The 19130-nt window shown below is 36.2% G+C and overlaps 4 protein-coding genes across 6 annotated transcripts; 2 read left to right on the forward strand and 2 right to left on the reverse strand.

Annotated features, from left to right (window-relative positions):
- Positions 1 to 762: 762 nt before the first annotated feature.
- On the forward strand, positions 763 to 1452 carry LOC21395705 (pectinesterase 2). Its single transcript, XM_010089911.1, has one exon. It carries the CDS (start codon positions 763 to 765, stop codon positions 1450 to 1452), a length of 690 nt encoding a protein of 229 aa, XP_010088213.1.
- A 406-nt stretch (positions 1453 to 1858) lies between these two features.
- LOC21395706 (tRNA-dihydrouridine(20/20a) synthase) lies at positions 1859 to 6032 on the reverse strand. 2 transcript variants are annotated; one of them, XM_024169973.1, is made up of 13 exons: positions 5943 to 6032; positions 5307 to 5551; positions 4924 to 5050; positions 4537 to 4664; positions 4365 to 4434; positions 4160 to 4262; positions 3843 to 3960; positions 3624 to 3705; positions 3366 to 3427; positions 3185 to 3257; positions 2997 to 3077; positions 2364 to 2444; positions 1859 to 2180 (listed from the first exon to the last, which is right to left on the reverse strand). In XM_024169973.1, the coding sequence occupies exons 2-13, from the start codon at positions 5510 to 5512 to the stop codon at positions 2013 to 2015; spliced, it is 1299 nt and encodes a 432-aa protein (XP_024025741.1). In that variant the 5' UTR covers positions 5513 to 5551; positions 5943 to 6032; the 3' UTR covers positions 1859 to 2012. The 2 variants fall into 2 exon arrangements, with proteins under 2 accessions (XP_024025741.1, XP_024025740.1); XM_024169972.1 differs by having other exon boundaries at positions 5897 to 6032.
- A 180-nt stretch (positions 6033 to 6212) lies between these two features.
- On the forward strand, positions 6213 to 8942 carry LOC21395707 (protein TAB2 homolog, chloroplastic). Its single transcript, XM_010089913.2, has 5 exons — positions 6213 to 6732; positions 6980 to 7049; positions 7360 to 7531; positions 7866 to 8009; positions 8587 to 8942. The coding sequence occupies exons 1-5, from the start codon at positions 6248 to 6250 to the stop codon at positions 8844 to 8846; spliced, it is 1131 nt and encodes a 376-aa protein (XP_010088215.1). The 5' UTR covers positions 6213 to 6247; the 3' UTR covers positions 8847 to 8942.
- Positions 8943 to 9179: 237 nt separating this feature from the next.
- Positions 9180 to 15031, reverse strand: LOC21395708. 2 transcript variants are annotated; one of them, XM_024169965.1, is made up of 13 exons: positions 14829 to 15031; positions 14349 to 14700; positions 13546 to 13723; positions 13401 to 13450; positions 13001 to 13093; positions 12814 to 12902; positions 12301 to 12379; positions 12074 to 12156; positions 11605 to 11683; positions 10741 to 11485; positions 10580 to 10648; positions 9896 to 10469; positions 9180 to 9732 (listed from the first exon to the last, which is right to left on the reverse strand). In XM_024169965.1, exons 1-13 carry the CDS (start codon positions 14858 to 14860, stop codon positions 9591 to 9593), a joined length of 2565 nt encoding a protein of 854 aa, XP_024025733.1. In that variant the 5' UTR covers positions 14861 to 15031; the 3' UTR covers positions 9180 to 9590. The 2 variants fall into 2 exon arrangements, with proteins under 2 accessions (XP_024025733.1, XP_024025729.1); XM_024169961.1 differs by having other exon boundaries at positions 10580 to 10651.
- Between the last annotated feature and the right edge of the window lie 4099 nt (positions 15032 to 19130).

A 19130-nucleotide genomic window follows, 5' to 3' on the forward strand; every position in this document is an offset into this window, starting at 1 on the left:
ACATTATATATATATATATATATATATTCCTTTTTTGCTAGTTTATTAACGTTGCAGCTTAATTTCTTAAATTCGTCTCACACTCCCATCCTTTATAGTTTAGTTTTTTACCAACTAATTTTTATTTATTTTTTAAACTAATTTATATACTTTGCACGTGTCTCAAGATTTATAGGCTCCAAGAACAGAAAATTAATGCATTCAGATAAAAAAATAACATATCTTTACTGATCAACGTCATTAATATTTCTACAGTCTTGTATTAAACATAACCCTAAAGAGATATATGTTTACAATATATGACCTAGTTCACTATATTCTTTTTTAGACAGATTAGTTTCAAATTTATATTTTCATTTAATATTTATTTGTTACCTCGATTTCATTATTATCTTAGTTTATAATTTTATATTTATTCTCGCCTCCACTAAATAAATAAAACCTTGATCAATCAGGCATATTTAACAAGATTAATTAATGTCACACCACTTTCAAATCTTCACATTTGACATATGATATCTCCAACAACTAATTAAGGCACTTTCAGTCTTCGTCCTCTACATATAAAGCATAAGTTCCAGTTTTCTTAACCTTTTTCTTTTTCATTTTTTTTTTTATAAATACCTTATTTATTTCTTGAACAATACTTAAATGGCCGGGAATGGCTCACAAATATTAATTTGTAGTGATTGGATATGTATAAATTATTAGTTCTATATATTTTTTATTTCCATGATATATCATGTTTTGGAATTAGGTGTTATGGGGCAAGGCTTTGTGGCACAGTCGTTAACCATAGAGAACTCGGCGGGCCCACAGAATCACCAAGCTGCTGCATTATACAATACAGCAGATCAATCGGCCTTTTATAACTGCATATTCCTTGGCTACCAAGACACCCTCTACGCAAAAGAAAACCGCCAATTCTACAAAGATTGCAAAATCTACGGCACTGTCGACTTCATCTTTGGCCATGCTAAAGCCGTCTTCCAAGACTGTCACATCTACGCTCGTCCGGAAACCTTAATCACCATCACCGCGCAAAACCGAGCAAGCGATAGTGAGGTCAATGGCTTCTCCTTCCAAGGCTGTCATGTGGAAGCCACTCCAGGGCTAACACCGCCGCAAAGGGCAAACTTGAGAGTCTTTCTCGGTCGTCCATGGGATAGGTACTCGACGGTGATTTTCATGCAGAGCATTTTCGATGACATTGTGGACCCCCAAGGGTGGACGGAGTGGCCTGGAGTTCCCGTCGATCACTTGTATTACGCCGAATACGACAATAGCGGTCTCGGTGCCGACACTTCAAAGAGAGTGAATTGGAAAGGTTACCATGTCGTCAAGAAGTGGATGGAAGCTGATTGGTTTACGGTGGCCAAGTTTATTGATGGGAATAGCTGGTTACCTGAAACTGGTGTACCTTATAGGAGTGGATTACGTATTGTAAGTTGATCACTCGGAGTTATAAGAAATTATAAGTTCAATAAGGGGTTATTTGGTCATGTAAATAATTAAGATTAGTATTGAAACCATGGTAGATCCTAAATAGGTTTATGTTATTAAATTAAGCACTACTCTGCGTAATTTGTTTGTCTTCTTGTTAATAGGTTTATGTTTTTTGCCTTAATTTCAGTGATCTGTATTATAGGGATTTCAGATTTCATTATATATATATCATCATTAAGTACTTATTTTACTCTTTAAGTTTTTTCTTGAGTTTTTTTTTTATTTTTATTTTTTTTATGCAACTTCGTAAACTCTGCATTTGCAAATTATCTAAAATGAGTATATGAGCAGATTACAAGTTAATCGACACAAACACAATCCAATCTAGAATTAATGTAAATAAATGGACCGCTATTATATCTATAATAATGGCAATTAACTGACTACACTTGCTAATTTGTTACAAAATGGTTGACAGAGTTATATTCCAAAAAAATGCAATAAGTTTACACTTTGAATCAAGGTATGGCTACTTAAGAGAACCATATTCTATGTTGAAATTGAACCTACGCGCACAGCAGTTCTTGCTCGCTTTGATCATATGGAGGAGGCAGCAAACTCTCAACATTAGCGAAAAGATCTTCACGGCCAGGGGGCAGCGGTCCGGCAATAGGCGAATCCAAGACAGAGTCCGGAATCGCAACTAGGGTTTCCTCAAAAAAAGACTTGATGCTCTACAAATACGTTTCAAAAGATGTCTGAGAAACTAATGACGGAAAGAAATTTTTGCCTTTTAAGATTAGCAACGAGACAACCAACCGTGAAAAACAAAAGGGAGGCAGTCAAATTTTCTCAGCACCAGGACTTAAAATGATCACAGAATTAAGAACCTCATAGGGGAATAATGAGTAAATTACCATGCAATGCTGGAACGCAGCATCGGCTTTGCGCTTCCACAAGCCATTCCCAGGTTCAGAATGGAAAAGATGGAGCAAAGGCTGCAGCAAAAATTGAACGGAAAAAAAAAAAAAAAACCATGTTATCAAATGCAAATGTTCATTCAGCTGAATGCAATAATGTAAAAGCTTCCACGAAATAGAAGGCACTTAGCTTCACAAATGCTAAGTTTGGCACTTTCATCTTTAAGTTTCTTCTAGGCAATTTAGTCTTTGAATTCAAAACAGTAGCAACTAACTGCTAAAATAATAAGAAATTTTAGGAAAATGACCAAAAAAATATTTTTAGAGGGATAAAAGTGTCGAACCATGAGAAGTTTAGGGATCACAAATGCTAGAAAATATTAATGATTCCATAAAAAAGTGGACTCCTGGTAAAGGCTAGTATTGATAGCTACTGCTTTGTAGATACATTTAAGGACTAAATTGCCAAGAAAAAAAAATTCCAGGTATAGAAGTACAAAACTTCTAGAAGTCAAGGAGGCACAAATGCTGAAATTAGATGGGAATAAAACACTCTGAAAAGAGATGTTTGGAAGTACGAATGGAAAATTGTTTGAGTAATACTCCCTAGTGAAAACACTTATTACCAACCTTCACCACATCCCGGACATTTGGTTTACATCCATCTCTCCACAAAACCGAATCACCGTATATTTGATACTTCTCAAGAACCTTAAATAAAGAAAGATGAAAAGAACAGTTGTGAATTCTAAATAAGGATAATAGCTTATAGAAACTGCACATGGGCATTTATTTAACAGCCAAGTTTGTTCCTGAACCTGACGACGTGTGATACCACTGCTCGGTGCACCATAAATTGCGGTATCAACACGTCCCAATAGCTGCCACGGGCTGTTAAATAACAATGTTATGTCAACTTTTTTAGTACAAGAAGATTATTAATAACATAGAAAGAGAACGGAAAAGGTTGAAAAATACCAAACTTTAGATTTTACATACTTATAATATGCCGTACGTCCAATCATTACACCATGGGCCCCGGCCTTCCTAGCTGCGTTGACCTATAGTTGAAAGCAAATCATCAAATAGCTTGTGAGAAAATGAGCAAAATTCATAAAAGGAAAATGCCGAAACAATGTAAAAGAAAATGGAACTATTGGGTCACCTAGAAAAAAGTCACACACGATTGACATCTCGACATTCCTATACTAACATTAAAATGATGTGAATTTCGAGTCATAGATGCCAAAGGCTCACCTCGTCAACAGTGTTTATGCCTCCATTTATTGTAAATCTTAGGTCTGGAAAGTCACGCAAGAGACCATAGAAGTACTCGTATCTGCATATACGGTATGGAAATGTGGAAAAAAAAAATCAGCATACTTAAATCTAAAGATATATAAAACTGTTAGATGTATATAACCTTCATTCCTATTGAAAGTTAAGCTTAAAACAAAATTAAATAAGAGACATTACTTAAGAGGCGGAATTGTTCGATTTTCAGCTGGGCTGATGCCATTGAGAAGAGCCTTTCGGGAATGAATTATAAAATGTCTTGTTGGTGATAAAGAAGAAACCTTGTAAATAAAATCACCTGAAAGGAACAAGAAGAAGAAATTAATTTACCAATTAAGATGATGCAATAGAAAAATATAAATATGTATGAACCTTTCTTAAATCGTATGGTGCACAATCATTAATAGTATCAGAACTTGCTTGTGGAAAAAGGAAAATCAGGAAGTTTGCTGACATACTGTTAACAAAAGAAAGAACATGTAAAGAAAGAACCTTACAGAGCTCATTATATGAATCGTGATCGTCGACACCAATACGGCATTTAACGCTGACAGGGGCATCTGTATTTGCAGCAATCACTGACATAGCTTTGGCAACAAACTTCCCTTGTAAAAGCCAAAGGCCAATATCAGAAATCAGATAACAAAATATGGCTACATGGATCAGCCACTTTTGACAACATAATCAGCCTGGTTATCAAACCTTTGGATCGAGCATAAGACGAACACCGAAGCACCCATGCCCAGCTACTTTTGGACTCGGACATCCACAACTAAAAATAAAATGAAGAGAAAACTATTGGTCCATGTGACGAAAAATAAAGAAGAAGAAAGATAAGATGCCAAAGAGAAAGGAAGAGTACGAATGTACGTACTTAAAGTTAATCTCATCATAGCCGTAAGGATTAGCTAGTTCAGTTGCCTTAGCTATATTGTCCAAATTATTTCCACCAATTTGAAGAATAATAGGATGCTGTTCTGGAGAAAATGCCAAGAATCTGTCCTGAGCATTATAAACAAACTTTTCAACACGAGTCGTTTTCCAAACTGACCTATCAAATACTCTCATAGAAAGATGCTGATATAATACAAGATATTCAATACATATTGAAGTATTCTACACACTACAAGAAACTCCCAGATTTAAAAAAAAAAAAAAAAAAAAATCGATTTGTGTACTAGCTAAAAATAGTACGCTTTTCACAATAACTAAATGCTTCTTCCTAGAACATGTATGTATGATCATAGTTCCACTAATTTACCAGATTGTGCTGCTGGTAGACAATGGTTTCAGCCGCAAGCATTTCGGTATAGAGCCACGCATGTTTCGATATGAGCCGGGCAAGAGTTCTATAGTGATGATCAGTCCAGTCCATCATAGGAGCAACACTGGAAAAACACCACCAGTAATCAACCCAAAGGTCCATAAAATCAACAAACTCATTGCCAAGAGCAAATAGATTAAGGTCCCGTTCATTTCGCCGATTCGAGTTTAGAATTCGAGTTTTGCTAAAGTAAAAAGCTCTTAGAAACAGTCACATCTAACTTTTTTGTTAAAGTAAAAAGCTCTCACACAAAATTACATCTCAACTCGATTCAGCGAAGTGAACGGGCCCTAAATACACACACACATATCAATGCCCACCTGAACCAAGGAGGAAGATACTGCTCAGCACCCATCCCAACTTTTGCACTCACTTGACGCTTTTGACTAACAATGGATGATAATTGTATCCTCCTCCGTCTACTTAAATTACTACAAAACAAGTTGAAAGAAAATCTGCAGGGGTTTTTCCAAAAGATATCATGAGCGGGAAGAACCGAAACAACCGAAGAATATCTCAACTTCATCTTCCTTCCATTCAAATCTCAGATTGCTCCTTGAGGCACCTATCAATTGAAAAAATGCATCAATCCCAGAACATAAAAAAGAAAAGGGACTTTCTTGAGTGAATTCCTTCGTCAATTGGTCCAAAAGGGTCTAAATTGGTAAAGTATTTCATTGACGCATTTTATCAAACAGAAACGTGCGCATTCTAATGCATGAAAAAAAAAAAAAAAGCACATGAAAGTCAAACATGTCGATAAAGTGAAAAACCGGTAAGGAATGTGGCGGGTCTAAATTTGGTAAAACTTTTCGTTGAGACATTTTATCAAACAGTTGGCGACCAGATCTTCATGCATAAGACATATACGTATATAGAGATATATACACAAACACAAGAATATACATACACATGTCGACACAAAGTGACATATTGGTGTGAGGGCTGGGGTTTACATCAATGGCGGAAGCAATCCGGTGAGAACAAAAACTCGACCGAAAGTTGCAGAGAAGAACGGAAAACAGAGTTTTTTTTTGTTTTTTGGATTTTTATATACAAGCTTTATCAGCCGCAGAATCGCCGACAAGAACAAGAAGGAGCCAGGGGCAATTGGGCCGGGCTCAGTAAACATGAATTGGGTTGGGCCATAACTCTGCAGTAGGCCCAACATTTTCAAGGCCCAATTTCAGCAACGGATAAAATAACTACCACCACTAGCAACTTTTTTCTCTTTTTTTTTCATCACTTTGAGCAAATTTCCATGGCGAGCTTAAGCTTCAACACCACCACTTCTTCTTCGAGACTCAGAACAACCCCAAAGATTCAACTCCAAAAACCCATTTCCAACTTCAAAATCCCATCTCTTTTCTCCCCCAAAATCTGGCCAAAACTCCGTCATTTTCGGTCCAATTCCGTCTCAGAAAGCTCGGTTTCCCAGGAAAAACAACTGGAAAACGATGAAGAAGAAGAAGATGAAAATGAGCCAACAGTGGAATCGTGTTATTTTGATCCGGAAACAGACCCGAATGAGGTTTCGGAGTGGGAACTGGATTTCTGCTCGAGACCCATAATTGATATAAGAGGGAAGAAGGTTTGGGAGCTGGTGGTTTGCGACGAATCTCTGTCTCTCCAGTACACCAAGTACTTTCCCAACAATGTCATCAACAGTGTCACTTTGAAGGATGCCATTCTCGGGATTAGTGAGGACTTGGGCATTCCTTTGCCTGAAAAAATTCGCTTCTTCAGGTCTAAATTTTGGGAAACAAGGAAAAAAAATCACTTGTTTATACTTCTTTAGTTCTTTTTTAGTGATATATGTGTGCCTTGGTGCTAATGAAGATCTAACAGTTAGAGAATTCTTTGGTTGGCAAAATATAAGTAGATATTTTGGTGTTTTTGACTGTCATACTTTCATTAAGTTGTGTTAAATTTACTTGCTTTTTTGAAGTTTATTGAGGACTAAATGAAGGGTGTATTTAATGGAGTTGTACAGGTCACAGATGCAGACGATTATAACAAAAGCCTGTAACGAGCTTGGTATAAAACCTGTTCCTAGTAAAAGGGTAAGTATGTTTTTTTTTTTTTTTTTTTTGGGCTTTATGTTATTGTCTTGCTAATGTTCAAACTTGTAGACAACAATTGTCTTAAATAGTTGTAAGAACTATCAAAGTGAGACGAGTTAAATGATGGGTTAATTGGGTTAAGTGCTCGCTTTGCTATATATGCTAAAATATGATGAAACACCTTTTCAATTATGAGAAATTAAAAATATTTTGGTTATCTCCTCTCCTATCTTATGAAACTTACTTTTAGTATCTTGATCGTCTTATAATATTATATTATTCTTGTCGTGGCTGTTTGTTAATGTTACAGTGTTTATCATTGCTTTTGTGGTTGGACGAGCGATATGAGACAGTTTATACGCGTCATCCTGGTTTCCAGAAAGGAGCTAAGCAACTTCTTGGATTGGATAATCCTTTCCCAATGGAACTTCCTGATAATCTTTTTGGGGAGAAATGGGCCTTTGTTCAGTTACCTTTGTCAGGTCAGAACTACCATCCTATGTTTCACATTGCTATAATCTATAATCGTTAACGGGAAGGGAACTAGATTTGAGGGAATTTTGTGACTGATCTAGGAATTAAATTGCAACAAAAAAACAAATAATTTTTCAGGGTCAGAGATGCCAAATTATGAGAAGTTCAGGGGCCCCTACGGGTGCTAAAAACATCATTATTCTATCTAAAATTTAAGAAGTTAATGGTAGAGTTAATTGCTACTATCTTTTAAATTTAAGGAAGAAAAAAAAAAAGCCTTTCAAGAAGGATCTTTGGAGTTTGGGCATGGTTTGTAGTAATCTTAGTCTATCTATTTTTCAGCCGTTCGAGAGGAGATGTCATCCTTGGAAACAAGACGTGTGTTTGGTGCAAGTCTAGATTTAGATTTGTTGGGGATTGAAATAGATGACAGTACATTGATCCCAGGGCTGGCTGTTGCTTCTTCACGTGCTAAACCATTAGCAGGTGCATATTCTCTGTCTCCATCACATCATCAAACTACCTTCACAATACATCTTCCTAAGCTTATTCCTCATTTCTTTCATTTGTTTCACTCTACACGTTTCTAGCAAATTTTGATAGTTTTCCCTGCGACAACCTTTAGTTACAACCTATTAAAAATGATATAAAGGGCATCCGAGATGTCTAACATGCGTGGTCGACCCGCCCCAAAAGAGTTGTGATGTTGGGCACCACTGACACGCAGAACAATAGCACTACTCTATAACCTACTCTTGAAACTTGATTCTTGCATGGGACACTATTTCTACTTTCTCAAGTGCATGCAATTAATTCATGGTCTAGTGGATTAGGCATATAATATCTTTATATCTTGTTGTTTTGACTAGGCTAAAATTTCTCTTATTCATGTTTTCTTATGATGTTTTTTTTCACTCTATCTATATGAATCTCCTTTTTAATGTCAAATGAACTTTCCCACCCTATGTTGAGTTGAGACTTGAGCGCACAAACAAAAGAGAAGAAATTACACTCAGAATTCTTGGGACGTTTTTATGTTACTCCTCTGTATGTGGCAATGCAGCTTGGATGAATGGCCTAGAAGTGTGCTCAATAGAAGCAGATGTTTCCCGGGCGTGCTTGATACTCTCGGTCGGGATTTCAACCCGGTATGTGTATGCTACCTACAAGAAAACTCCAGTGACTACAAATGAAGCCGAAGCGTGGGAAGCAGCCAAGAAGGCTTGCAGAGGCTTACATTTCCTTGCCATCCAAGAGGACTTGGATTCAGATGATGTTGTTGGGTTGTGGCTTCTACTAGACTTGCCACCTCCACCTGTATAACTTTACATTCTTTATACTTGAAATGAAAAGCTTTATCACGATACATTTGTTTCAACAATATTGTTTATGCCTCCTGGTTGCTCAAATGGATTCAAGTAATGAATATCTTTTGTGAACAGAATTGTGTGACATGGTCAAGCATAAAAACCGTGGACAAAAACTTGTTATAAAGTGAGGTAAAAGTTAAAAACTCCCAACATTATACAGGAAAAGCAGAAGAAAACCATCAAGGGAGACCACTTTCCTAGACAAGTAGGCATTATTCTAAGCAAAATCCGATCGCAACTAAATTAAGAAGAAACTCCCTTTGTTTAAAAGGGTCGATCTGTTGTACTGTAGAGATGCTTTGGAACAAAATTAATTCTTTAATTTCTAAGAAGTGCTAATACATCTACTATAACATGCAAGGATTCTAATTACATCCCAGAGTTGCAAATCTCCCCAATTCTAGAGGCTCACTAACAATATCCTGTTACAGCTGATTCCTGAATATCAAGTTTGTACCTTTCAAAAAAAAATGGAAAAAAAAATGGCATCAATCTTAGAGGGACTGAATTAGTCCCTGAAGGGAAAGCTAAACATTTCCAACAAACAATTTTTCGGTGAGAACCTAGCTGCAAGAAGGGCAAACTTGAATTTCTAGGGGCCTTTTGACACTTAATAGACGATTCCTAGGATTCCTCTGTTATACAAAAGAAAGTGTTCTCCTGAAGTCACAATCACCATGAATAACTTGTCTACCATTCATGTCTTTGACCTCTTCTGCTTTTGAGATACAAATCGAACGCCTTGTTTCCCAAGTTCCAGAAGCTTTTGTCTACCATCATCTAGAACAACTGATACTGTTGATGCGCCGTCCACTACGTCTGCAACCATTCCCTTGTGCCTAGACAAGAAGAAACAAAAAGCGCCTTCAGAACAGAACAGTGGTCACACTGTGTTTTTGCTTTGAAAGGAAATTCGATTGAGCAAAACTTACAATTGCTGAAAATGATAAATTCTGCCTTCTGGGATTTTCAGTGGCTAAGAAAAATAATAATCACACTCACCAAGAATTGTCAGATTGCTGATGAACTTCAACTCGCTTCCCAATTGCATCTTTACCCAACTTCTTTAGTATCCAATTGGCATCCATGATCTCATCCATTAAATTGTCTTGATGAGCTTGTGTTGCATCAGCTCCACTGATCGACAATTTTTCCAAGAACGGTGATGGACGCTTTCTTTTTGACCTCTGGCCCTTAATAGAACTCTTTTCTTCCTCTTGATTAGCAGAGTTCTGATTTTCCGTACTGGGCTTTTTAAATTTGAACTTCAGCAGAGGCTTTGGATCTTTAGGCAAAGAATGTGAAACAGGTGTTTGACCATAATCACCATTGTTCTCATTGTATGTAACAGCCCGTCTTTCTGAATGCTTCCTCGAATATACCCTCTCACTTCCTGAAGTAGGAACAGCCCTCCCCAACAATGTATGAGTTTGTTCTGGGGTAGCAGTTTCATATGGATCTGCACCACTCCCTTGGCCAAATTTGGGATTATAATCAGAAACCGCAGTCCTAATTTTTCCCAACTTGATACTTCCAACCTTCAGACCCATTGATTGTCCAGAGTAATCATTTCTCTCTACGAGTTGCAGAAAAGTGCCAAATTTGAGAAAAATGATTAGAGAAAAGCCTATAAAAAAACGAAAGAAAGAAAACGTCCACAAATAGAATAGAGAAAAACTCAAATACCATCACTATATTTAGTAGGGGCGTCATGTTTGTTGTCATTTGTTCTCCGCCAGCTTGTGTCTTCACCGCCTGCTAATTATTAACATGAATACACAAGTCATATTTCGATAGAGATACCATGTGTGTGTGTGTGTTTGTGTGAATGAGAGAGAGATACACACCATTGGATGCCACAAACTCTTGGTGTTCTCTTTGGCCGGTTGAAGCATCAGACCTAGGAGAATTAGTCACGTTTATTTTCCGTGCGCCTAAATTTATCACTAATTTTTTTCCTTTGACAGTTTTCGACTTGCCAGAATGCTTTCCAGTATCCTCTCCACTATCCACATCATTAGATTTATTACTCTTGATTCTAACAACTCTTGAAGTCCTATCTTCGTCGCTCACCATTACCTCATCTACAAACTTGTGCTTTAAAACTCCCGGCTGATTGATGGAGCAAATCTCTTCTGTATGACTCAGGCTTCCGGCAACAGGAGAAGAATATGTCTCTGGTACCTCATCTTTCTGAGGCAACAGGCCACCATTCTTGTCACGACCCAAGTTGTATCTGAAAGATTCGGCATTCTGTCCTTCAAAACTAAGATCTGGTTCTCTTTTATTGATCGCCGGTGCCTGATATCCTTTTTTCTTTGCAGATGCTTTACTGGAATATTTCTTTCCAAAATCTTTGGTCTTTTTTGGTGAATTATCAGCTAACCCTTTCAGAGATAATTTCAAGGTACGCCCATACTCGTTCTTTATAGCTACAGGGCCATTTTCTTCATCGTCAGAATATGGTGAAATAGAAAATATTTCTTCTTGAGTTGGCAACCCAGCAGCAGCCCTCAAGCGTACAATTAAATCTCGATCAGCTTTGTCCTTTCTCCTCCAAAGCTCTTTCACAGCGTCCTCAAGATCTTTGACCTAGCAATATACATTTAAATTCATAAATACAAATGTGCTAATTAATAGAAACAAGTTCTTAAAAAAATAAAACAAAATAAATAAAGTTGAAAAATTATTAATAACTAAATCTTGAAAACCTGATAGCACTCTCCACGGCATGTGGCACACTTGTACTGGAGATTTCCATCCACTTGAAACTGCAAATATTTTTCATCACTGCAAAGCAATAATTTCAGAAGTTAGCATACTTAACATGTATCCAATCTTTCGGTCAACCATCAAAATAAAGTATGGAACCCATAAATTGGTTTTATTCCTTGGTGTCTTGATAATGACATTTATTCACGGGAAAAACTACTAAACTAGAGTCAAGGAGGAAGGGTACTGAAGTTTTCAATAGGGAAGATCCTGATTCTTTAGGGCGTTTCCTTTCACCATAGCAAACTATCACAAATACATGTTTCCAATCAAAGAACAGTTACAAATCATTATGATAGCCTCTTCCGCCCCATTTTTCTTTTTACTATAGCAAACTATCACAAATACATGTTCCCAATCAAAGAACAGTCAATGATAATGCAACAAAGAAAATTGATAGGAATTTACCTGATACCATCACATTGGCAATGAACCCACCGTTGGCAAATATCACAGCAAACCATTGGTGTTGATTCTGAATCTCTATAAACCTACAAAAGTTGACACAAATAAATAGGATGAAGAACTCTTGTCACAAAAGTTGACAAGACATGCAACTGGTTATCCGCGCCAATCAAGTCAAACACTTCAGAGATATAAATAATGTGATAGGCCTGAAGACAAATATGGATTACCTTCAAACAAACAGGGCAATAATTCCCCTTCACAAACAATCTTCCACATGCATCACAGCAAGTGTATCCCAGAAACCACCTGTATTTGGAAAACAAATGGTGATACTGATATGAAACTAGATGTGTCGTAACTAATTAAGAAAACATCAGTGTCTGAACTCCCAAGAGTTTTAGAGCTATTGGTTAGCTTATGAATTTGGACATGTATAGGTTAAAGATTGAAAATTGTGAAGAAAAGGTGAAATAGTAGTAAAGCATTCAGATTTAGATAACTGAACCAGACAGGTATGCTACGTCTTTCCTTCCAACCCCAAAACCCATAACTGATATTTCCTTATAGAAAGGCAAGATTCATAATGTAAACCCCGAATACTAGTTTCCAGCAAGTAATTGAAGCAATACCAAGAGTCAAGATACTAAGTGGTAGTTGTCAGTGACTTGAAACATGACACCAAAAATATAGGCAAAGACATTTATGAAGCAACTTTCATATAAAGTTTTCAAGTAATATACCTCACACTCAAGCCATTTCCTGGGACAGTAGAGCCACAGCTGTGGCACTTGGTATGTTTTGGGCACAAATAAGGTCCAGACGAAACATTCTGCATCATCCACCAGCATAAATAAGTACAAAGTTGTAGCTAGATAAAAATTAGAGCATAAGTAAAAACCACATTGAGTAGTACACATTCATACCCACCTTATGTGAAGGATGTTGGCAGTAACAATGGTAAGCACCATCACACCTTTTACAGAACATAAATTTGTTAGGATCTCCAGTTCTTCTGCATACCTGAAAGTAAGAGGTGCCAAGGTATTACAGCGATGCATACCCGTAAAATTTGTGGAATCTCAACTTTATTATACAGAAACGTATGAATCAAGGTTGTGGCCACCATTTACACTGTATATCCTTAATTAATTCTTACAGAACGAAGATTTGACAAAGCATGCATCAAAACATAGAAAATGAAACTGGAAAACATTCTTGAGAATGCAAGGGAGAAAAAACAAATAGAGAGTTTTCTAAACTGAGAACAATGAAACATATGAAGATAGGAATAAAAAGGGGTAGTAACAAGATTGAACACCATCCTTACCTCACAAATTCGGCAAGAGGGACACGTCCAAGAACTCCAATGAAAGAGATCTGCCAAAAAAAAAAAAAAAACAGAGATTCCCCACCAATTAGAATATGTCAAATTTGTATTCCTAAATATGCTACGGGAGCAATATATGCTTTACCCCTATGTTGAGCCCAAGTTTTCAAGCAGTTTCTGTGGTACTTTTTGCCACAACTTTTGCATGAAAGCATCCTCCTTGCTCTCTCACTTCCTTCATTCTCACCAAAAAAGCATATCCTGCACATCACATTAACATTGGACTGACCCTGTTCTTCTCCCGCTGGACCTCTTGGGGCCTCCTGTTAAAGAGAGTTTAAAAAAGTTATATTGATGAAACGTAAAATGTATAAGGGAAATCAAACATTACAAAAATCAAGAAATTAGCTGCAAAGTGCATATAATTTAACTATCACACCCAACTTTTTTTTTTTTTTTTTTCCAAACTTTTCATCAATCTTCTTTCAGGAAAATGAAAAATCAACTTTCAAAGATAACTGAATTTACCTATTACACGGGCATGAAATCATACAAACAATAATTAAAGATACGGTCTCCTAAAAACATCTTGATGAAGACCTAAAATCACTAACAGAAAGTCCTTTTTTTACTACTTCAAATCCGAAACAAAGAAAAGAATGCAGGAATCAGCAAATGCCAAAATCCCAGCAACACTTCTAAATCTTCAATAAATAAAATTATCCAAGTTATCAAATTTCCTACATTCTCAAAATTCCATAACAAAGCTAACAAAAACTAGGAATTCAACAACAAAATACCCAAATTTTAGCTCTATTTCGTCATAACACTCCTCACAAGCTCAAAATTTTGCAAAATTCAAGAAAAAACTACGGATTGCACAGCAACCAAAGAAAAGGGGAAAATGGGCATACAATTTAAATCGAGAGGAAATTGAAAGAACCTCACCATCAAATCACCGGACTCGAAGCGGCGAGCGTAGTCCTCCGCGGCGACCATGGCGGCAGCGGCTTTACGCTGGAGGGCGGCGCGCTTGGCCTGCGCCGACGCCGCAGCGGCGGCGGCGGCAGCCTCCTCGTCGACGGCATCTGCCGGCGGGGGCAGGACCGGCTGAGGAGGCGGCGGCGGAGGCGGCACAATCCGCGGAACGGCGACCTGAACCGTGGCAGCCCCCTTCTCTCCATCCCTAACCCTAATTCCCCACGGATCCTTGAGAAACTCCTCGACCTTGCGGACCTCGTCTAGGAAGCCATTCCCGTGGCTCCGCGGAAACCCTAGCGGGCAGAAGCAGATTCGGCGGCTGCAAAAAGAAAAACCACAAGAAAAGCCATGGATGGGGCTCGCTGAGCTTCGTTCGAGCGAGAGAAAAAAAACAAGAGAGAGAAAGAGAGAGAGAGAGAGGGGTTTTAGAGAGAGAAAGAGTAGTACCATGTAATTGGGCAAGCTACGTGAAATGCCATATTGAGGGAGAAGATTTTGATTTGAATTTTTTCGTGTGTGTTGTTTTAGGAGGATCGCTCGCAAATTTTTTTTTACTTTAGCCGAAAAAATAAATTAATAATAATATTTTTCATATATATTGTTGAAAGAAAATAAAAAATAAAAAAAAGATAAGTAGTTACAAGGGTAGTAATACGATGCGGGGGGAGAGAGAGAGAGAGAGAGCTTTTGCTGTTTAGAGAGATAGAGAGAGAGAGAGAGGACGAGAATGTGAGAGAGTTTGGGGCTTCTTTTTAATTTTAAGGTTGTGTAGGTACTCGATCCGAAAAGATTTATTTCGCATCTGACCAGACAGACGCCATGTGTTGCTTTGCTGCTTGTGGTGTTCTTCGTCTACCTCAAAACGGTGACGTTTTCATCAAGTGTCGTTTTCTTCACATTTTAGTATACGATCTGTCGTCTGAGTGGATTTTGTTATTACATGTCGCCAACCGACTCCAACATTAGTGATCCACAGTACAACATCGCGTTTCACCAGCTGCCGTTTTTTCTTCACATTTCATCATACGACATGTCGTTTTTATTGTCCCAAAAATTTGTCGTTTTCTCCACACAATTCCAAACCATATTCTGGGCACATCGTTAGTTAGGTATATAAAATTCCTCCTCCTTTTCTTCCACTTCTTCTTATTATTCTTCTTCTTATTTCATCAAAGTTCAGCATTTAGCAAAATCGTGTCGTGTGTTATATACAGCTAATGTAGTTTTTCAACATAGCACCAAACGACATTCAAGGCACATTTTTAGCATGTCCATAAGCCTTCTTTTTTCCCACGTATCTTTCATCAAAATTCGGCAAACCAATTGTTATTTGAGATTAGTTTCTTCTCTTTCATCACTCGCAAATCTATCCCAAGTAAGATTCATAAGAGACTATATATATATACAGTGGCGGAACCATGGTTTTATTTTTATGGGAGTATAAACTAAAAATGTATTATTTAGTAAAATATTTACAATCTTAATGGATATTTTATATAGAGTTAGATCCTCATTGTTAAACTGCGGACTTTAAGGTTTACGAGAGCATTTGCACTCGATGTGTACAAACCTTACCTATAGTATATATTTAATTACTGTTTGAAATGACCTTTCATGAAATTTTAAATGCATGAATTATGTTTCTATGTTTAAGTAATTATGCTACTTATGACACTATAATGTCATGTCATACTGCATGCTCACCTTAAAATAAGCGTAACCATAAGATAAGTTGCATCACCTTAAAATAAGCGTAACCATAAGATAAGTTAAGTCAAGAGTGGCATACTAATCTCATGATCTATAGGGAGGATTTATGTTAGGAATGAATCAAGATCTGGGAATAGTCAGGGACCGTGCAAACTATAACTTTCCCATTATGTGCATATCCTATACAAACACTTGAGCCGAAATATGTTAAGTTCATAATATACATAATTGGTCATGCATTTTATGAATAATTTAATTGCATTTTGCGAGATGTAGTTTGTACTTATTGAGCAAAAGTGTACTCTAGTACGATTTTATATAGGTAAGAAACCTTTCAATAATAGTTGATGGACTGTGCGAGGGCGATAGGGTGAAAGTGAAGAAAGGATGGGATACTGCTTTGCAAATTCTAGGTTAACTTAAGTTTAGTTATAAAAAAGGAAAAAAAATCGCAAATTCTAGGTTATTTAAGTTGAGTAAATAACATTAGGTAGTTAAGTAGCAGCCACGCAGTACGGATCATTTACAAAGCAAATTACGATTTTTGTAGTCACATTTTTCTTATGCTAATAAGGATGTCCACACATTAGTTTTTTTTTTCTTTTGATGAAGATCGATTCTTTTGGTTAGAAGAATTTTCTAGTTGTATTACTTTTTTCGTATGTGCCAATATGACAATTTATGATTAATGCAATCCATCTTTCCTTCCTACAAAAAATAAAAAGCTTGCTAATGGTGTCTTACACTATAGTGTTCATTGTCTCAAGAAAATGACTGATTTTTAAAGATTTATCTTTTAAAGGGCTTAAAAAATTGAATTTTCACAAAGTTCATACACAGTGATAAAACTTATATCTTAGTGAATTGTCATACACAGACTAAAATACTTAATATATATATATATATATATATAGGAATTGTCTTTGGTCAGACACTTGGAAAGTGCCTGACCAGTCAGACACTTGTATAATCGTGTATAAATTGTGTATATTTATACGTAAATCATGTATATTTACATGTAAAGTCATGTATATTTAACATGAAATACAATAAATCAGTCAATATACATATTTTCATGCTATGTGTTCACTAATTGCTATAAAAAAACATGTTTTGAGGATTAATATACATTGTCATTTCTTATAACTTAACATACATTATTTATATGTAAATATACACGATTTACATGTTAATATACACGATTGCACAATTATACAAGTGTCATGTAAATATACACAACTTATATGTGAATATACACAACTTACTCTAAATATACACACTTTATACAAAAATATACAAGTGTCGTTCTGGTCAGGCATTTTCCAAGTGCCTGACCAGAGACATTGCCTATATATATATATGAATAAACAACAACTTAGTTCATGTCAAATCACACCATAAATGGTTTTTTATTTTTTATTTTTATTTATTAATATATATTGATGAGTGGGTATTTTACTCAATTAGTTAATGTCAAATCACACCATAAATGGGTTTTTTATTTTTTATTAATATGTATTGATGAGTGAGTATTTTACTCACAAATCAAGCACTTTTGAGCTTCATTATTTGTGACATTCTCAAGCATTTGTGTTAGTTTGATGTGTTTTTATTTTATCTTTGTGTAGGTAAATTAAGTGTGAAAATGACTGGATTGAAAAAAAAAAGAACAAATTTAACTTCGGAACATACTTCAGTATTTGGAACATAACTCTCTCATCTGAAATCCAAGTGAGGTGATTTTAATGGCTTTAGAAATATAAGAGATAGAGCTACAACTTTCGTGAAGAACCAAACACTAATTCAACCATATAGAAGGCAAAACTCCTCATAAAAAATTCACACACCCGCTGCAGCGGGAAATCCATCCGTTGCAGTGAATTTCCTGCCCCAGAGCAGGAAACCACACACCCATTGTAGCTGGGAATCCATTCGCTGTAGTGATTGCGCCAGTTTCGCTAGGGTTTTTACAAAATCCTTAGTAGCGCTGCAGCGGGAAATTGATCCGCTGCAATGCCTCCACATGAAATGTTGTCAATTTTAGTAGATTTAGAAAGATATAAAAAGGGAGAAAACTCATTTTCCCAAAAGGATGGAGAATTGGGAAGGAAACACAGGATAGAGAGCTAAAATTCATAGAGAGAGGAGCTTGAGTTGAAGATTCTTGGAGGATTCATGGCGGATTCTTGGAGGATTCAAACTTGAAGTTAATCTCCACAAGAGTTCCTTCTTCTTTTCTCTCAACCTACTCTTTCTTGTGATTTATATTTGTGGATATTTTGTTGAACCTATTTTCATTTATGGATTTCTTGATAAGATTAGTTATGGATTTCTCTATGTTGAGCTAGATTTCTTATGTTAGAGAGGATTGATGTAACTTTATCATGGCAATGTTTTGAAATTTCTAGTGCTTGTTAATTGAATTCATTTCTAATCCTTTGTGTTTTCTCTATGCTTATTGTCTAATTTAATTATCCATTAAATTAGAGATTTAGATATGTGGATTTAGTCTTGAGAAAGTCATTTGCACATATTAGAATTTGAGAAACACAACTTAAGTTTATCAAGTTCGGGAGGGTAATATAATTTGGGTAATCACTAAATGGGTTTATGCTTAATCAACCCTTAATGGATTGGGTTAATAGGGATATTACTTGATTTATTTTGCGTATTATTTTGCTCGGCACTCGGGAGAATGTGACGACCCTCCTATGAGGCTGCCACTGTAACTTAAACTTTAACTTGTACTTACTGGGGTTTCTTAAAATTTACGGATTTTTTTAATATAAGAAGGAATACTTTCATAATTTGTTACAATAATTTCAAATAAGTGAATCACTAAATTTCTTTAAGTTTTTCTTAATTTTAGTTAAGATAAAACCTTTTAGAAATATCCTTCAAACGGAATAGCATTTGAACTCTTATTTCAAATACTCTTTAAAAGCTTTTCTAAAACTAGTCATTTCAATCGGCCATCTCATTTGACTTTAAAACGGATTTCGTGAGAAATCTTAAATTCAAGTACATCTTAAAGTCCTT

This window comes from Morus notabilis, unplaced genomic scaffold (genome assembly GCF_000414095.1).
Source record: "Morus notabilis unplaced genomic scaffold, ASM41409v2 Scaffold657, whole genome shotgun sequence".
NCBI lineage: Eukaryota > Viridiplantae > Streptophyta > Magnoliopsida > Rosales > Moraceae > Morus > Morus notabilis.